General features: G+C 41.6%; 2 protein-coding genes across 2 annotated transcripts in view; one reads left to right on the top strand and one right to left on the bottom strand.

Annotated features, from left to right (window-relative positions):
• LOC121281802 (methylosome protein 50-like) overlaps window positions 1-9229 on the bottom strand; it is a 31825-nt gene extending 22596 nt beyond the window's left edge. Inside the window, exons 1-5 of the mRNA XM_041194804.1 lie at window positions 9094-9229; window positions 7507-7692; window positions 6825-6966; window positions 6232-6281; window positions 1584-1654 (exon numbers count right to left, since the gene is read on the bottom strand). Coding sequence (XP_041050738.1) covers window positions 1584-1654; window positions 6232-6281; window positions 6825-6966; window positions 7507-7692; window positions 9094-9172 — 528 coding nt within the window. The 5' untranslated portion in view covers window positions 9173-9229. The remainder of the gene's footprint in view (window positions 1-1583; window positions 1655-6231; window positions 6282-6824; window positions 6967-7506; window positions 7693-9093) is intronic.
• Window positions 9230-9289: 60 nt separating this feature from the next.
• On the top strand, window positions 9290-15116 carry atp5pb (ATP synthase peripheral stalk-membrane subunit b). Its single transcript, XM_041196001.1, has 7 exons — window positions 9290-9487; window positions 10568-10604; window positions 10993-11138; window positions 11809-11972; window positions 12478-12603; window positions 13980-14159; window positions 14892-15116. Exons 1-7 carry the CDS (start codon window positions 9460-9462, stop codon window positions 14961-14963), a joined length of 753 nt encoding a protein of 250 aa, XP_041051935.1. The 5' UTR covers window positions 9290-9459; the 3' UTR covers window positions 14964-15116.
• Window positions 15117-20537: the final 5421 nt, after the last annotated feature.

Raw genomic sequence — 20537 nt, 5'->3', positions numbered from 1 at the left:
CGGGGCACTCGGCCTGGGTTCCGCCGGGGCACTCGGCCTGGGTTCCGCCGGGGCACTCGGCTTGGGTTCCGCCGGGGCACTCGGCTTGGGTTCCGCCGGGGCACTCGGCTTGGGTTCCGCCGGGGCACTCGGCTTGGGTTCCGTTGGGGCACTCGGCTTGGGTTCCGTTGGGGCACTCGGCTTGGGTTCCGTTGGGGCACTCGGCTTGGGTTCCGTTGGGGCACTCGGTTTGGGTTCCGTTGGGGCACTCGGCTTGGGTTCCGTTGGGGCACTCGGCTTGGGTTCCGTTGGGGCACTCGGCTTGGGTTCCGTTGGGGCACTCGGTTTGGGTTCCGTTGGGGCACTCGGCTTGGGTTCCGTTGGGGCACTCAGCTCCAGAGTTCATTACAATGTCTTGGTACAAACATGGACAAAAGAGCTGAATTCCAGACGTGAGGTAGGAGTAACTGTCCTTGACATCAAGGCAGTGTTTCACCAAACGTAGCATTCCTGAGATACTGAAATAGTCCATGCCCATATGTAGCAAAACCCGAGCAACATTCAGGCCTACTTTCCACTTAAGTGCCAGGCAATGATCATCTCCAGCAAGAGAAAAATTTGCATTAACAGCACTGTAACACCCACCACAAGCATCCTGAGGGATACCACTGGCCAAAATCATAACTGGACCAGCCATATAAATACTGTGGCTTCAAGAGCAAGTCAGGGGCTGGGAATTCAGCAGCGAGTAATTCATCACCTTTTGCCCAATGTCTATCCACCATCTACAAGGCACAAATCAGAAGTGCTGGAATACTCTCCACTTTCCTGGATGAGTGCAGCTTCAACAACACTCAAGAAGCTTGACACCATCCAGGACAAAGCAGCCTGCTTGAGTGGCACCCCCATCTACTACCTTAAATATCCATTCCTTCTACTACCATGCACACTGGCAGCAGTGTAGACCATCTACAAGATGCACTTCAGCAACTTGTCAAGGCTCCTTCAACAGCACCTTCCAAACCCACAACCTCTACCACCTAGAAGAACACCAGACACAAGACAATACAGCCAATAGCAAGGTCCTTCCAAGTCACACACCAACCAGACTTGGAACTATATTGCTGTTCCTTCAATGTCGCTGGATCACTATCCTGGAACTCCATTCAAAACAGCACTGTTGGTGCATCTACACCATTTGGATTGCAGCATTTCAAGATGGCAGTTTAACACCACCTGCAAGGGCAATTAGAGATTGGTAACAAACATTGCCAGCAACTCCACAACATGAAAGAAAAATGTCCAGGCCATGATTAAGTTTGTCCACACCCACAATGAAAGAAAGAAAAAGTCAAATTACTCCACACAGCGGGAGCCTACGTGGACATTTACTTACTAAATGTGCACCTGCAATTGCACTGGAGAAGGATCAGATCCTGTGAGTCACAAAGTTTGTTGGTTTTCTCAGATTTGTACAATACAACAAAATTTGAATGCTCAGAAAGACACTCAATACTTAATATGTATCCCTCATTTTAAGGGAATATTTCTACTTGACTGGTAGGCAGATTGACTTTAGATACTTAAAATACTATTTACTTTACCTGAGCACAAGAGAGGAAGAGATTCTCATTGCTTGGGCAGGCAGATACACACATCACAGGCCCTGAATGAGCTGCATTCAGAAACGAGATTATAATCAGTTAATGAACAACTCTTGATTTAAGTAGGTATTTTTATATAAAAAGCAATTTTGATCATAGCAAATCCACTTCTGTTGCAAAATTTGAATTTAACATTTACACTATTTATTTTTCTCAAACATTCCTGCCAATATGAAATAGCATATCATCTGACTTACCACAATGTCACTGAAGATCAGTTAGTTTAAATGTGAAAATAGAAATTTTGATTGCAGTTGATAGCTACACCAGTAAACTGTTGACTACAAAGCTTTTAGAACTGACCAATGTTTTAATGCCCAAGTGTTTTATACCTTTTAATCAAGTGTATATATCATGTAATAATAACAACTTTCCAGACAACTGAAATTAAACTGATTGCTTCCAATCATAACTTTGTCCTTCTAAGCATTAAAAATAAGTTCTGTAAATCTCAACTCCCTTTTATCAATTAGTAATGAAAAACAATTTATCTGGTGGGAGTTTATGCTCAATGTATGGCATCATGTTATTCTAAAAGTAACGTTCCTGCCACACAAGTCCCAGACAATGGGCATTTCCAACAGACCGCATCTCATCACCTGAGGGGGATGGGGGTTGAGGGGTAGAAGAACAATTAGCATTAAGCATTAAACTTAACTTGGTCAGCTGCTTAAATACTGTGGCTGCAAGATAACATAAGATGCTGGGTACTCTGAGGTGTGTAACTCACATGACATAATACTCCCCATTTGCAGGGCTGAGTGCAGCTCCAACAACACTCCAGGAGCTTGACACCATCCAGGACAAAGTAGACTACTTGATTGGCACCCCAACCATCACCGGAAAAATTCGCTCCCTCCAGCACTAGTGCACCTTGGCCACGGTGTACACCATCTACAAGATTCAATGCAGCACTTCACCAAGGCTTATTCAACAGGGCCTTCCAAACCCACAACCTCTATTGCCAGAACAGGTGTGGGAAAAGAGTCTACAGCCTTTGAGATATTTTTTATCTGGCCCTGAAGCTGCATTGCATTATAATATTTATTTAAGTATTTGAGCTGAGAAACAGGGATTTTGAGGGCAAAAAGAAATCAAATTATTTGCTTTTCTCTATGAGTGTCTGTCTTTGGGCCACTTCCTGTGGTCAGTGAGCAGCAGTTGGAGAACTTTTTGCGAGCGAGTAACAATCAGCTCCCAGGTGAGAGGAGGGGAGCATGCGTGGAAAACTGAGAACAGTACAAAGATTTACAATGTGAGTAACCCTCTCAATCCTGTTGAATTTGTGCTGAGCGCTGAAACAGATCTAACTTAAGAGTTTGAAGTGCTAGTGAGCATAGCATAGGTAGGTCATTTCACTGATATGGCAAAAAGCATTTATGACATTCTGTTAAAATATATTTTATAACTGATGTTCGATAGAATGTGATTTGTTTCTTACCTATAATTTTTAAAACTATATCTCCTCGAAGTTTATAACTCTTTAAACTTTTCTTTGGTTTACAAAATTTTTACATCAGTGGTTAAGTTTCAGTTTTTATGACATACCAATGGCTAAGTTAAGTTTTGGGTACACCTTAGCATGTTAATAAAAGCTATTTTCATTAAGAATGGAAATGACATGAAAGGGTTCTTCATACAATGTCATATCAACTTTTGTTAGCTGCTAACAATTTGTTTTGTGTGTGCAATCCTCAAAAGCTCATCAAAGCTTTTGTGGCCATCCATCCCAAATAGCTGCTCGCCCCTGGCCTGGAAGGTCAGACGGGAACACCATCACCTCCAAATTCCCCTCTAAGTCACAGAAGTCCTCATTTGGAAATTACCATTCCTTCATTTACATTGGGTCAAATTCCTGGAACTCCCACCGGAAGTGTACCTACACCACAAAGACTGCAGCTGTTGAAGGCCCCAGTTCATGACCACCTTCTCATTAGGGATGGGCAATGAGTGCTAGTCTTGTCAGTGAAGTCCACGTTTCAGGAACAAATTAAAACAAATTTCTATTGTTTTCCTTTCAAGTAAATCAGTGACGATCTCTTTTAAATGTAAGTTTGCACGTGCCTTAAGCTCATTTCAAAGGGTAAGTAGATTTTAATAGTAAATGCTTTGCTAATCTTACCTAAATCAGGAAATACTGTATATAATTTTGTTCGGTACAATAATCAAATAATACGTGAGGAAATCTATATTGCTGGTTTTTGTGGGTTTTCTGAGTGGAGGCCATGGCCTACAACTGCTGGCATGCTCAGCAGTTCCAGCGCAAGCATAGAGCGCAGCAGGAAGACAGGTTGGTGCATGCTCAGTTTCCAGCATTCCGTTGACAGCTGTAGGGATTGGGCAGTGCACTTGCAAAGGGTTATTATGCAAAACAATGACCATGGTACTGGGGTGTGGCACAAAAAAGAAGCCCAAAGTGACTGGGAGTCGGAAGCAGACCAAGAGGGTCAGCTCCACGCAGCTGACGTGCTGCCATTAGCTCCATGCTGCTGAGGGGGCTGGGGCTCAGAAGCCCCGGGAGCAGTAGTCATTCTGTGCAGCTGAAAGGTGAGCTCAGGGAAGCTAAGGAGCAGTGGTTGCTCAGTCCTGGTGAGAGTTGGGGAGCTCAAGGAAGTCCAGGAGCAGTGCTGTTCTGTTCAGAGCAGCTAGAGAGTTGAGATCATGCCCATGATTAGATGTGGGACACAGCCTTGTAAATCCAGTGAGGGTCAGTCTCAGGAGAAGAGAGTGAGCAACTGGGAAACGAGCAGTCATTGGGGCAGTCTGAGTCAGAGCTTCTGTTGAGGGAAATCAGAAGCTATATTCATGAAAGGGGAGCTACTATCCTTCATTAGGAAGACTGCGTAAAGGATTTATGTGACTCTCAGTGATCAATGACATCTGGATGGGTTTAAGAACTCGTGGGACTTGTCTCGGGCGTGCGTGCTATTTAATGTGCAGTTTGTGGTGTGTTTGATCACAGTTTGCCTGTGAATTCATGTTTACTGTAATGAAACAGCAGTTTATTAAAGCTGAGCTATTTAAACTATCATAGCCTATATTTTTAATTGGTATGTTTGAGATGCAACTCTAAATTCAGGAATCAGACCCCCAGCTCTCAGAGGTTTTACATTAAACTAAATGAAACATTTTATTAAATTGCAACACATTAAACACGTACACATGGCTACAAATTACTATTATCATAACTTTTAAAAAAATCCCAGACTAATCTCCATTAAGGCAACCCCATAGATTTTTAAGCAGACACCAGGCAAAGCATTTTTACCTTATAAATTCGAAATGAGGTTCTTTTCACTTTGCTTCCTGTGGAGACAGTTGGAGGCTACAGCTGCTTTTGATCTCACATTGCCTCTGCTCTTCACACACAAAACAGTTATCTTGTTATACCTAGCACAGCCCATTGAATGTAAATTCTCATCGTATCACCAGCCTCTTTGAATCCACCTCGTCTAACAATAAAAACCCCTTTCATAGAACCAATTTTATTAGCAATATAAACATATTGCCTGGTCTCTGCTCACTAGGTGTCAGATTTCAACAAAAAAACTGCGGATGCTGGAAATCCAAAACAAAAACCGAATTACCTGGAAAAACTCAGCAGGTCTGGCAGCATCGGCGGAGAAGAAAAGAGTTGACGTTGAAGAGCTCTTTCCTGGACTCGAACTCAAGTTCTGTCGAAGGGTCATGAGGACTCGAAACGTCAACTCTTTTCTTCTCCGCCGATGCTGCCAGACCTGCTGAGTTTTTCCAGGTAATTCTGTTTTTGTGTCAGATTTCACCCTGCTTCTTGGATGCTCTATTCAAAAAAATGCAAATGCACTCTACCTCTTTTACATCTCAAAACTAGTGCACATCAAAGCACCCAGACTAGCTGGCTTTAATCCAATTAAGACACACCCACAGGCTAAACCTCTATTTTAGAAGAAAAATATTTTCCAATAATATTATATACATTAATAGCTTCAAGGCATTAACCCCATGTTAATCCTGGATGTTAGAGTATAAGATTGATAGCATTAACTGCTTTGTTGACTCTTGCATAGTAAAATTTCTTCTGTTTGTTTAAAACTGTAAATCTTGTAGCTTTATTCCCTTAATAAGTAATTGGGATTTCAAATTTTGTCTACTTTACAACAAAGGTTACTGGTCCCTAACTGAATCCTAACAAAATTGCAGGTCTTGTCCAGGACCAGGATTGTACCATATGTTTATTGTGCAAATCTTTGCCAGCTGTGCATGATTAACTCATCTTTTGACAAATGGGTTTCTCAAAGTATAACGAACATGTGTTCCATGCAAAACAAAAACAGAATTACCTGGAATTACCTTCGAAGGGTCATGAGGACTCGAAACGTCAACTCTTTTCTTCTCCGCCGATGCTGCCAGACCTGCTGAGTTTTTCCAGGTAATTCTGTTTTTGTTTTGGATTTCCAGCATCCGCAGTTTTTTTGTTTTTATCATTTACAGTGCTACAAAAATATCAACTACTATTGAGATGTCAGCAAAGCATTAAAAACAATTGCATGACGGGTTCAAGAAACACTTAGGAGTGACAAAATTGCTAGTCATATCTGTTATTGCTCACCTTGATAAGAGATCAACACGGTACTCTGTTCTAGGTCCCAAATCTTCACACTAATAAATGAAAGTGTGTTGTTAATACAGGTTAAGATAATTCTTACTCAGTGTATCCTGACTATTTTAAACATTTTGGGCAGTTGTGTGCAAATTTTCATTGCTTGTTAGGAATATAAGTTAGTGATAGAAAATTATACAAGCGATCTTGTTAAAAAAAGCTTACAAGTTTGCCTATTGTATTCTATGAAATAAAGACTCAAATATTGTGGCAGTTTTAAATCCTGCAGATTTACATTGATTTGTTATGCATGAATACTGGCAAGGTTCCACAGCCATTACTATCAATTCTTAGTGTATTTATATTAAGTCTGATTTCTCATATGTAATATCTATGCATCATCACTTGCTCTAAGAGATTAACGAAATTAAGCAATTGAATATAAAAATTGGAAGGAGCTCGGATCAGTGAACAATTCAAGCTCCAAGCCTTCTTTGCTCATTTGAAACTCACAGGCAATGTGTGATAGTGATGGATGAGTGTCAGCAAAGCATGTTCAGAAAAGCATGGTTAGACAGTGCAAGAAGGATGCTGTTACAAACCTGCAATCTAGACTGCTGCTAACCGCCTGTGTTTCACCAGGCAGTACGCTCACTTTAGTAACAATGTCATCGTGCTCATATTTACAGAACTTGCTCACCATCACGGTCTCACTCTCAGCCACCTCCCACAATTCTACAGCACCTGCAGAGAGTAAAATAAAGGAACAATGGAATTAAGTGAAGACTAGACTTCTTCCAGCACAAGGTTCAAATTGCATGATGTTTTTCAAGATGGGCAATAAATGCTGGTCCTGAAAGTAATGCCCACACCCTTTGAATGAATAAAAAAAATGCTTGGAGTATTAAACATCACGGAACACATCAAATTCACTTTCTACATTAACTATGATGGTGTATACTCAGTATAAGATAACTCTGAAACAAATGTGATATAAAGCAGTCAAGTCAGCTTAATTGTCTGCACACACCAAAAAACACTTAGTTTTCCAGCATTTAGATATTCATATCTCTGCCCCAAAACTCAATCAACTTAGAATCATTTTTGAAAGTATATAAATACTTATGGTCAATCAATAAAGATGATACTGATTATTGTGCCAACTACTGATTTGAAAAGGAAGATAAAATGGTACAGGGCAAAGCAAAGTTGTACTAATAGAAGCTAAATGGTCTCCTATGCAGTAATTTCTATTGCTCAAAAGTACTAAAAACACAGCCTTACCAGAATCAGATGCTACAAGGATTTCTCTGCCAGATACCCAGCATGTATCCACCACCCCTGCCTGTGTCTGGACACCAACCGTGCAGAATCCTTCATTTGGGGCCTTGAGTGGGTCTTTGAACAACCAAACAGAGCCCAACCAACTGCGCCCAGATAATGTAGATGCTCCAAGTAACAGGGCTCCATCTGTAATGAATACCAGATACAGCAACTTAACTTAGATCTGAGCATGAAAAACATATCTGTTAATTACTATGCTGCAACATACAGATGAATGAATAATGAAACAAAATGATTGCAGCTATATGTACACATGTGCAAAATGAAAAGGAAAAATTCATGTTTGATGTGCAACACTTATTCCTAACTGAAAAAGGAGCAGCGGGGAGGGGGGGAGAGAGTGCAGATGCTACAATCACAGTAAAGAAGCAATAGATTGAAGGACCAGTCACTTTTGGCAAGAATGGACTAATGGAATAAACAACCAGCTCAATGAGGCAACATAAAGGCACCACAAGGTCATGCAAATAATGAAGTTGTTAAAAAGACCTGAGAGAGGCCAACAGAAATAAAAATGCAAAGAAAATAGAAAGAAAACAGAAAGTTGAGATTCTCCCGCCTCCCCCCCACCTTCATCTCCACCCCCTCCCGCCTCCCCCCCACCTTCATCTCCACCCCCTCCCGCCTCCCCCCCACCTTCATCTCCACCCCCTCCCGCCTCCCCCCCACCTTCATCTCCACCCCCTCCCGCCTCCCCCCCACCTTCATCTCCACCCCCCCCCACCTCCCCCCCACATTCATCTCCCCCTCCCGCCTCCCCCCCACATTCATCTCCCCCTCCCGCCTCCCCCCGACCTTCATCTCCCCCTCCTGCCTCCCCCCCACCTTCATCTCCCCCTCCTGCCTCCCCCCCACCTTCATCTCCCCCTAACTGTCTCCACCCCCCCCACCTCCCCCTCCATCTCTCCCCACTTCCCCCCATACCTCCTCCCTTTCCATCCCTCGCCATCCCCCCTTCCCGCCCCTCTCCTCCATCCCCCTCCCATCGTCCATCCCCTGTCCCCTCCATTCACCCCCTGCCTTCCCCCTCCCCATCCCCCCCTCCGCACCCCCATCCTCCTCCCTCACCTCCATCCGCCCCTCCGCCCCACCCCTCCATCCCCCTCTCCGCCCCACCCCTCCATCCCCCTCTCCGCCTCCCTCACCCCCCTCTGCCCATCCCCCCCTCCACCTGCCTCCCCCCCTCCGCCTCTTCCCCTCCGCCCCCCGCCCGTCCCCCCCTTCCCCTTCCGCCCGTCCCCCCTTCCCCTCCGCCCCCCGCCGCCCGTCCCCCCTTCCCCTCCGCCCCCCCTGCCCGTCCCCCCTTCCCCTCCGCCCGTCCCGGGCACCCCCCTTCCCATCCGCCTCCATCTCCCTCTCCTCCGTCTCCAACCTCCCCCTCCGCTCAGCAGGGTCCAACCGGCCAACGCAGTGGTCGCCGCGGTAACAATTACCACAACTTTCATTAAATCGCAATTTCCAGAAGATCAGCGGTTCATGCAGCTGGGAACAGCCGGTGAAAGATTCTCCCCCCGCCTCCCGCGTTACCTTTCCGGTAGTGAAGCGCGTCCAGGTGCCTCTCCATACAGGCGGGCGCATTGGGCGGGATCCCCCAGCGATTCTCCATCACCGGCGGCTCGGCTTCTCCGAGCGCCGCGGCGGCTCCGCGTGCTTCCGCTTGACCCCTGACCCCGCGCGCGCGTTCGCCGCCTCTCGCGAGACCAGGGCCGCCATTACCCGGCCTGCTCTGCGCGCCCGCTTCCCTCCCCGGGCTCGGCGGCTGCCATTTTGGGTGAGAGGTCGGTGGCGGAGAGGGAGGCAGGAAGTCTGCCCGGGAACCTCTTGCTTGCCCTTGTATCTCCTTACAGGAGCGGGCAATCGTTAACAAGAAGGGCGCGCACAGCACTCGAAATCATGTTGTCCCGCGTCGTTCTGACTTCTGGTAAGGGAAAAAGTATGTTAGAGATGCTGGTTCGGCTGGACAAGGACATGGGGAGGGTAGAGAGAGAGAGGATCCCGTTCCGAGGGCCTACGGATACCTTGGTGCTCATTCTACAGCAACATTGCGATATACTCCCGCTTCCTGACGGACCTGGTATAGAGCCCTTAGTACTGGGGCCTGGATGTTCGTGTCCTCTAGGCAAAGTCAGACGCCTTAATGCAACAGCCAGCTTAAAGGTCACAAGGTGGCCACCTTCTACACCCAACCAAACTAATCCTCACCAGTTGGGTGAATATGGTTGTCTCAAGTAGATATCAAGCTGACCACATTTGCAACACCTCATGCAATAGAACTTCGTTAGAAGAGTTAACTATCTCATTCTCCGCGTAGTCGCTTATGTTTGTTTTTTCCTAACTCTTATTCGGTCCCCTTTTAAGGTTATTGTGCATTCTAATCCCACTTGGATACTTGAAATGGGAGACAGTTGTGTAAAGTTCCCTCCCTCTACAGTGAAAACTCAAAGAAATTTCAAGTCAAAATTAATTACTTAGTCTCCATTTTAAATGAGGGGTCAAGTAGACTTAAGGTTTGTTTTTGCTATTCTTCCTGTGCAGCACATTTAACCAACAAAAATCCAAATACTAAGCACCTATTTACATTTTTAAAAAATGCTTGCATTAAGATTCAGCATCTTATCATCCCTGGGACATGATATTCAATCCAGCATTGGGGTGAGTATCTGTTGACTGTAAGGGCCCCATGTGAAGTGAGTTTAGGTTGGTACCAATTCTAGCAGGAGGAAGATTGCCAAAATTTCATCCATGGGTATGTTTGAATTAGCAGTGTCGCTGATTCCACAACGATAGTTGGTGTGGAAAATGGAAATGGCAGATTGAATCTGTGTTCCTCAGACTTTGATAGTACAAAGCTGCATGAAATGGGGTGGTTGCATTTTCTGTGTTGATGTCTATCACACTGAATCATAAAAGATGTATTTTTTTTAAGGTATGTTTTATTTGATAATGCATTTACTGACTAATTTGTTCAAGTCTTAAGCATTTATGTGTAATCCTTTTTCAGCTTCGACTCTGAAGACATCAGCACCTATCAGCGCCAGGTTAGTAAAAGGAGTTTCTTATATTGAGTAATCATTGATGAGATTTATCAAAATGACAGTTATGAGACATTGCAATCAATTGGACATGACCAAAATATTGTAAAACTATAATTGTTTAATTTCTTATTTCAGTGTATCAGTTTTCATCCATCTTATTTTACCTTGAGAACCCATATTCTATCCTAATTTGGAAAAAACTGATGAAATATTGAGGCTGCTTTTTTTCTGAAGGAATGAGGTTTATATAAATTGGAATTATGTGTCTCTCCATCCAGGGAGTGCTTTCGAGGAAATAAAAATATAATGATGTTTTACGCTATGATAATTTGCTAATATCTGTCTGAAATCTACAAACTGTGTAGCGTTGTTGATTGATTCTTTTTCCCAGTTTATTGTCAGTATCCAGGACTTTTCATACGAGCCATCAGTCTCGGAGACCAGTGCCACCCCTTCCCGAGGAAGGAGGCAAGGTACGCTATGGTCTGATTCCAGAAGAATTTTTCCAGTTCTTTTATCCCAAAACCGGGGTAACAGGTCAGTCCATAACTTTGCAAATTCAGTGGATTTGTAGTAAGTTCCTTGAGTGGAGCATAAACATTGGTATTGACTGGTTGGGTCAAATGGTCTGTTTGTGTGTCCTACATCCTATGTGATCCTCTGTTTTTCAAAATTGCTCTATTTATCCTTTTTGTATTGCATTAAAATACTGCTTCGCATTTGTAAGAACAGTCTTTGTGAATATTTTATTCTTGGATCAGAGCTATAATGTTAGTGGTCCAACTTAATATTTGGAAAAAAAATTTCTTACATAAATGAGCAACAGAAGCGCTCTTTCAAATTCATTAATCACCTGCAGGTTGATAGAACTTTATCCAAAGTGTAATTAACATGATAAGCATGATCTGTGAAAGCAATATTTAATGTTATGGAGTTGAAAGTGTTGAGCTATTAATGCAGGCTAACACTGGATTGTGCTTTGGACTTCATGTTCTCTGTGCAACTTTGTATAGAAACAGAATTCATGTACCATAAGTTCAAAGCAGGAATCTGCTGAACGTTAAATCTAAGATGCCTTCTATAGATAAATTGTATTCGAGTTATTGTAAAAATTTGAATAGCCAGAATAAATTTTCTACCTTTGGTCCTAAAATCATTGTTAATAGTGACCAATCTTTGAATCTTCTTATTTGGTTTTTCTCCGTAGGCCCTTACATATTTGGCACTGGGCTGTTGACTTACCTTCTATCAAAGGAAATTTATGTCATTAACCATGAAACAATTTCAGCTATATCAATTGGCATTGTTATCCTCTATGGTGTCAAAAAGTTTGGCAAGGATGTGGCAAAATTTGCTGACAAATTGAATGAGGTAAGTGTGTTGAGATTCAGTGGCTGTGCTTGGTACAAAAGCTGGATATCAGAACATAAATTGGAGCAGGAATAAACCATTTGGCCTCTTGAGCCTGTTCTGCCATTCAGTGCGATCATTACTGATCTATCTCAACTCCACTTTCTCACCAGCTCCCTATATTTCTCGATTCCCTGAGAGAACAAGATCGATCTTGACAAGGTTGAATTCTGTTCGGTCATGATGCTTTAATCTAGCAAAGCACATGAAATGTGTTGAGAATTGTGTAAAAAGGAGACTTTTTTTGTTTTCTGGAATTGTATAAACACATTTAGGAAAGTGGTTAAAGGAAAGCTAGTGATATCTCCAGCCGTTGGTTAAATGTTACCTTCAAAAAAAATTTTTGAACATATCCCTTTTCTAAAGTTCCTCTAATACTGAGAAAATTCTCACTATATTTAATGCTTTACAAAATACTTAGGATTCAGCTTCATGCTATATAGTCTATTTTGCTTGACATTAACAGACCAAAGTTGAAAAAGCACAAGAAGTGAAAGATGCAGCCATAAACAGTCTGGAGGAAGCTATCAAACAGGAGACGAAAGAACAATGGAGAATAGAAGGACGTCATCACCTTTTTGATGCAAAACGGGTATGAATATATTTTGTTTTATTGGTCCAATATGGTCCAGTTTTAATTATTGATATTGATTGGCACAATAGCCTTGTCACTTGCCACAGTTTTGAATTTGGTAAATGAATGATGTCCTATTCGCCAGTGATGTAGCCAATGTTTAGCCCTTCTCCAACATTACTAACACATGCTTTCTGATAGTTTATTATAGTGTTTATCAAACCTTTATTTGTGCAAATTGTTGCATTTGTGTGTAGTATAACAGTGGCTACACTTCTAAAGTGCTATATATGCAAGTTCTTTCTTTAAAAAGAATTGCACAGCCTAAGTTAAGTGGTGGTAACAATTTTCATGTGGTACCTGGGTTATGCTGCAGTTTAGATCAGCTCGAAAATTGCCAGAGTTCTCTATTGTCTATCACTGAACTCGAGAACCTGAGAATAATTTGACAAATGTCCTGCTGTACTAATATAAATTCATGTTCCTGTGAAACTCACATGTTTGTCTGATAGGTGCAGAATGAACCCAGATAAGTGGAACTAAACCTCTAATACAAGCTGGAGGTAAACCATAAATATGAAAAGCTTATATTAGGGAAATGAGTTGCATTTGTGAGACTTTGAGTTACAAGGAGGTGATAGCTGCTGCAGCTAGCTTGTTGTATTTTTGAAGAAAATCCTAAAAGCTTTTGGTTTTTGACATAAATGTAGAAAATGGCTATGTGTTATTTTGTCATAGGTCACTTAATATCAGGCTTCCCAAAAACTTTGCAGCAAATCAAACACTGTTTCTGCAGCTGGCACAAGCAACAGAATATAGATTCTGTGGCAAATCTTATTACCATTTTATATGACTGTATTAGAAACAATGCCAAATGGATTATTTTCTTTATGTCGAGCATTTTAAATTGTTTTGAAAAGTAGCATATTAACCACCCCAAAACTATTCCTGCATTCTAAGACTTCTAACTGACTTTAATTTCTTTTACTGCTTGCCTATTGTCTTGTGCTAATACCAGTTCTGCTCTTTAACCTTCTCATGAGTTCTACTCAAGCAATTTATAGGTTATTCTATTTTTCTTACCTATCCTTTCTTTTCTGCTTCCTTCCCTTTTTGTTCTGTAATGTCTTGCAGTTCTGATGAAAGCGTTTGCACCCAAAATGTTCCCATCTGATGCTGTCAAACCTGCTGAGTGTTCACAATATTTCTGTTTTGTGTACCAAATAGGGGCAGGGAAAGATCCTACAGTGGCCTATGAAAAAGGGAGCATTAAATATCATGGCTAATGTGTATATAGAATTATGAATTTCTACCATTGACTATAGCATTGTGTCACAAATGCGATCAGAAGGAACATAACTGCAAGCATTTGGACAGTTTTTATCTGTTTGCAGAATAATGTTGCAATGATGCTAGAAACCAACTACCGTGAACGACTGCACATGGTGTACAATGCAGTGAAGAAACGCCTGGATTACCAAGTCAGTCTCCAGCATCTTCAGCGAAGGCTTGCACAAGAACATATGGTTAACTGGGTGGAGAAGAGTGTAATCCAGAGTATCACACCACAGCAGGTAGGTAGAGAAAAGTGATGAAAGATGTTGGCTTTCATAGACTGTCATGATAGAGTTGAGCTGAACAGCTGTAGAGCCTGTGGGAGTTGTACATCAATTATAGAGCTACCAAACCTTCGGAATACAAGAAGACGATACATGTATCCAGTTTACAGCAAGCATGTGGATGAGATATGTCATAGTACCCAATGCGCTTGAAACAGACAACTTTTATTTAATGTTCAACAGATGTATCTAAATGATGTTTGCAGTTGATTATCCCTCAGTCGATTGGTGGTTTCATTTGATATTTTGCTAATTTTTAATTTTCCAAATTTCAAAAGAAATGTACTGTTTACATTTCCTGAATCTTCCTCTTGATTTTTTTCCCTGGCCCACCTCTCTTGAAGAAGAGCCTTGTGTTAGGCTATAGTTCTAAAGCACCTTGGTACCTGTACAATATAGGGAATTGAACCATGAGCTTCAGATAAAACATGGGAGTCACCTTTATGTTCTCTTGCAATTCAGATGTCCAGAATGTGTTACTAGATCAGTGGGAGCTCTGGCTTTTTCCTTTTCCTAGACCAGCATCCACCTGGCTGGGACTGACTGACAGGGATCTTCCTGGATCACCATTGTGCCACATATTTTATCTTTGCATTCTTAAGATTCCTAAGTTGGTTTTTACTTTTTCTTTCATATGATGGCTTAAAAGAACACAACTCTGCTAATATTTTGCATTTTTCTTCGTAGGAGAAAGAGAGCATTGCCAAATGTATCTCCGACCTCAAAATATTGGCCAAGACAGCACAAGCAAAGTTTTAGCCTTGATGCAGAACTACTGACATAAAACTCATCTGGAGATATGTTCATGTAAATGTAGTTTTGAAATGTGTAATCTAGACTTCCAATAAACTGAAGTGTTCTTGTAAACTGGAGAAGAAACATTAAATCCAGTGCTGATAAATCTACAGTTAATATTGCTCCTTTCAGTTATTTTTCATTACTCTGTTTCAAGTGAATTCAAAAATGCTATCTGCAGAATATTTATTATAATTTTTGTCATGCTAAGATCATTTATTGTCAAGTACAATGTCATTCTAAATTACTAGTAGTAATTAATTTATTTTATTTTTTCATGGGTTGTGGGCATCACTGACGAGGCCAACATTTGTTGACCATCCCTAATTGCCCATGAGAAGGTGGTGGTGAGCCACTTTCTTGAACTGCAGTCCATTTGGTGCGCATACTCCCACAGTGCTTTTAAGGAAGAGAGTTGCAGAATTTTGATCCAACAACAATGAAGGAACAGTGATATAGTTCCCAGTCAGGATGGTGTGTGGCTTTGAGGGGAACTTGCAGTCAATGGTGTTCCCATGTATCTGGTGCTGTCGAAGGACCCTTGGTACGTTGCAGCAGTGCATCTTGTATATAGTACTGCTGCCTGTGCATCAGTGGTGGAGTGAGTGAATATTTAAGGTGGTAGGGTGCAGATCAAGCAGCCTGCTTTGGCCTAGATGGTTTCAAGCTTCTTGAGTGTTTTTGGAGCCGTACCCATCCAGAAAAGTGGAGAGTATTCCATCACACTCCTGACTTATGCCTTGCAGATGATGGGGACAGGCTTTGTGTAGTTAGGAGCTGAGTTACTCACCACAGAATTCCAGCCTGTGACCTTCTCTTGTAGTCCAGTTCAGTTTCTAGTTAGTGGTAACCCCGCCCCCCCCTCCAAAAGGATGTTGATGATAGGGGATTCAGCACTGATAATACCATTAAATGTCATGGGGAGATGGTTAGATTCTCTCCTGTTGGAGATGGTCATTGCCTGGCACAAACATTACTTGCCATTGTAAGCCCAAGCCTGTATGTTATCCAGGTCTTGCTGCATATTGACACGGACTGCTCAATATCTGAGGACTCGTAAATGTTTTCGTGATTTTAAATTCCCATCACTGATCCTATCCATAATGCTGCATAAATCTTGGTTTGACATTTTTGATATTGACTGCTCTGCTCAGCTAGTCCAAAATCCTGCCACCTGTATATGCAGGATTTGTTACTGGGTCCCTTATGGCAGCAGTTGAATAGTGTAATCAAAACGGTGGCAAGACTCCAACTGACAGGAGGCATTGGAAAAATGGAATAGATCCTGGCAAAGAAGATAGTTTACAGAGGATTTCTCCAGTTTAAACAAAAAGACTAATGGTATCCACCAAAACTGGTCTGCCTGTCTGAACTAAATTTGTAAAAATGAAGATATGATTAAATTTGTGAATATTATTTGTTATTCCCAGCAATATAAGGCCAGTCATTCAACCTTCTGTAGTATAATTTCAAATTTTCTAGTTGGACTAATAAAATTAAAAAAAAATGTCTTATTTTTAGTGGCTATTTATCCGATTGGTGCCATTCTCAGTCTGAGGCATAAGGTTGTGTCTTCACTTCATGTTTTAAATCACTTAATCTAGCTAATACAGTGAAACCTCGGTAAATCAAACTCAGATGACACAAAATTCCACTTGTGCTGAAGATATTAACCATCCCTGCAGGCAGAATAGCAAAAGCCCAAGAACAATACCCATGGTTAGCCAAAATTCTGTAGTAGTTGATCCAATTTTGCTGAAATTCTTTGCGAAAGAGGTGCTTCCGAGGAGCAAGCAAACCAGCCTCTTCTGCTGGTTTGTTACCACAATGACCAATCAGAGCAGAGTGGTTAGACCCCTGCGTACTCAAATATGAAATGTTAAACAAGCTGTTTCACAGCAAGATTACTCTGGAGTGACGTGCAAAATGTACGAGTATGATGAAACCTGAGAGAAAGTTAAAAGTGTCAATCAGAGAGAAGGTGAACTTGAAGCAAATGGAAAACCATGGCATAAAACAAAAGCAGGCATTACGAAAGAGTGGAAGATTTTGCCATCAGGTTTGTCAACCATTCTGAAAGCCAAGGAGAACATTTTGGAACAGTTCCATAAACAGGCATTCACTCCAGCAAGAATGGGGATGGGAATAGCTACCTATCCCAACAGCTGTCTTGAAGAAAACAAAAATAGCCGGAAAAACTCAGCAGGTCTGACAGCATCTGCGGAGAGGAACATAGTTAACGCTTCGAGTCTGACTTCATCAGAACTAAAATATAGAAATGTGATGAAATATAAGCTGGTTGAGCGGGGTGGGACAGGTAGAGCTGGATAGAAGGCCAGTGATTGGTGGAGGCAAAGAAGAGATTGCCAAAGATGTCATAGACAAAAGGACAAAGGGGTGTTGACGATGGTGATATTATCTAAGGAATGTGCTAATGGTGACATTAAGGGTAGAAAGGACAAACAAGTGGCAGATAGCCCTAGTGGGGGTGGGGTGGGGGGAAAGGGATCAAAATGGGCTAAAAGGAGATAAAATGGGAAAAGAAAAATATATTTTAAAAATATAAATTATTGGAAAAAGGGGGTGGAGAGTCTTGAACCTCTTAACCAGAATTTCAGGACAGCCCTGCTGGGATTTGACTCGAGTTTACTGTATTTCAGTACAATATTGTGCCATGCTATTGTCGGCGATGCTGCCCACTTTCAGTTGAGTTCTATATGTCAGTTTAAACTGGTCATAAAGAATTTTAAAAGTTTAACATTTGTCTCTCAACCAACACTACTAAAACAAGTTAACTGATCTTTTATCTCATTACTGGTTTAGGGATCTTGCTGTGCATTAATTGGTTACTTCATTTACCTGCATGACTACAATGACTGTCTGCAGCGCTTCAGTGCATCTGTTTATTGTATATGACTGATGCTGTTGTAGACAGGTATATGCTTTATCATTTCTGAATTTTATAATGTTCTTAGCTTTACAGTAACTATGATATGAAGAATTTTCTATTTGCCGATTTTACAAAGTTATGTGAAGTATTTAAGCTATCAAAGGTAGAAGCTTTTGCTCAGGCTATTGACAAGATTGGACAAAGTTAGCTTCCAATAATGATTGTGGGCTACATTTTCTGCTTTGGGCATATCAGTAATACAGACACAAATCGTGCTCGAAATTGCATCACGGGCATACAAATATATGAAATAGGAGCAGAAGTAAGCCGTTCGGCTCCTTGTGCCTGCTCCACCATTCAATAAGATAATTTCTGATCTGTTTGTGTTTCAATTTCTATGTTCCCGTCTACCCCAGATTACTTTTGAATCCCTACCCTAACATGAATCTATCTACCTCTGCCATAAAAATTTTCAGTGACTCTGCTTCCATTGCCTCCTGAGGCAGAGTTCCAAAGCCACACAATCCTCTGATAGAAAAAAATTCTCACCTCTGTCCTATAAGGACAACCCTTAATTTTAAACCAGTACACCCTAGTTCTAGATTCACCCATGAGAGGAAGCATCTTTTCCACACCCACCTTGTCAAGTCTTATATACTTCAATCAAGTCACCCCTCACTCTTCTAAGCTCGATTGGAAACAAGCCCCAGCCAGTCCAAACTATGCTCATAAGACAACCCACTCATTCCAGGTATTAAGCTAGTAAACCACTGAACTGCGTCCATCATATTTACATCCTTCCTCAAATAAGGAGACCAAAACTGCACACACTATTTGAGATGCAGTCTCACCAATGCTTTGTGTAACTGAAGTGCAACATCCTTACTTTTACATTTAATTCTTCTCATAATAAAGGATAGCATTCCGATAGCTTTCTTGATTATATGCTGTACCTGCATACTAACGTTTTGTGACTCATGCACAAGGACACCTAGATCCCTCTGAATGCTGCAATCATTAATACCCCTTTTTAACCCTGTCAAGGTGAACAACTTCATATCTTCCCACATTATTCTTCATTTGCTGGATTTTACATTCAGTCAACTTATCTATATCTGTCTGTCAACTCTTTGTCTTCTTCAAAACCTACTTTCCTACCTATCTTTATGTTGTCTACAAATTTAGCTACCATGCCTTCACTCTCCTTACTGTAGGCATTGATGTAACTTGAAAAAAGTTGAGGTTCCAGCCCTGTGGAACCCTGCTAGTCACATCAATCAGACGAAGACCGATTTATGCATACCCTCTGTTTTCTGTCACCTAACCAATCCTCTATCCAGGCTAATGTTACTCCCTACACCATGAGCTTTTCCGCAATAACCGTTGATATGGCACCTTATTAAATGCCTTCTGGAAATCCAAGTACAGTATGTCTACAGGCTCTCCTTTATCCACAGCACACCTTCAAAGAACTATAATAAATTGGTTAAACATGATTTCCCTTTCAAAAAACCATGTTGACTGTTCCTGATTACCTTTTGTTTTTCTAAATGCTCAGCTCTTCAATGATTGACTCTAACACCTTCCCCACAGCAGACGTCAAGCTAACTGGCCTATAGTTTCCTGTTTTCTGCCTCCCTCCTTCTTGCTACTTTCTGATGGAACCTTTCCAGAACCTAGTGACTTTTGAAAAATTACCACCAACACACCTACTACTTCTTTAGCCACCTCTTTTAAGAGCCTAGGATGGAGTCCATCTATATCTCCCAATTTTTATTTCACTTTCTGCACATACTTTAAATCTAATTTATATTTAATCACTTGGTACAATAGAACTTGTGTATTGCTGATAAAAGAGATTATACTGTCAAAACCCTTTGTCTTACATTCATCAGGACAGACATTAGTATACCAAATTTCAATGGGAAGAACCATTTATACCACATGAGAAAAGGGTGCTGATTGTGCTCTGGTTCAGGCGTTGCCATAGATAATGCACCAGAGAACAGTTACCCCCCAAGCTTTTGTTTAAATTCAGAAAAGGCAAGTTGACTCTAGTCAAGGCACTGCCCTGAATTTCAGTGCTGGTGAGATGCCAGGTATGTAGGTCATATGTCTAAATGATAGGTGGATTGTATCAAACAGCATATCCCTTTGGCTATTCACATGAGGCAGAGTACTGACCATACTCGAGCAGCCCGTGTTTGTAAAACTCAGAATTTACTGTTGTCCTCGCTGGGGAGAGTGCTCTGTAATATCCAGCCCCACTGTTCCCCGAGCCGCGACAAATGCGAAAAGTTTGACCAAACCACCAGATTGTCCCAATTCTACCTAACTGTTTAATTTAGGTTAACAGAATACGAACAGCAAGTTTGTAAACTTAATAAGTAAATAACTGTTTACTGAACTTTAGTTTATTGTCTTTAACTAATGGCAAAAGAAAAGAAACATGAACTGCTAATTTCTAACACTATAACTTAAATTCTATCCCCTTCTTAAATCCAAATGTGCACACACACACACATACACACACACACACACACGCATACAAGACACATAAAACACACAACACATGGATTTTAAGGGTGGGATAAAACAGTTCAATAGCACCAATCGGAATACAGGATTCGATGGGTTAATTTTGATCA

Source organism: Carcharodon carcharias, chromosome 9, assembly GCF_017639515.1.
Source record: "Carcharodon carcharias isolate sCarCar2 chromosome 9, sCarCar2.pri, whole genome shotgun sequence".
NCBI classification, from domain to species: domain Eukaryota; kingdom Metazoa; phylum Chordata; class Chondrichthyes; order Lamniformes; family Lamnidae; genus Carcharodon; species Carcharodon carcharias.
This window is presented reverse-complemented; position numbering and strand designations above follow the sequence as displayed.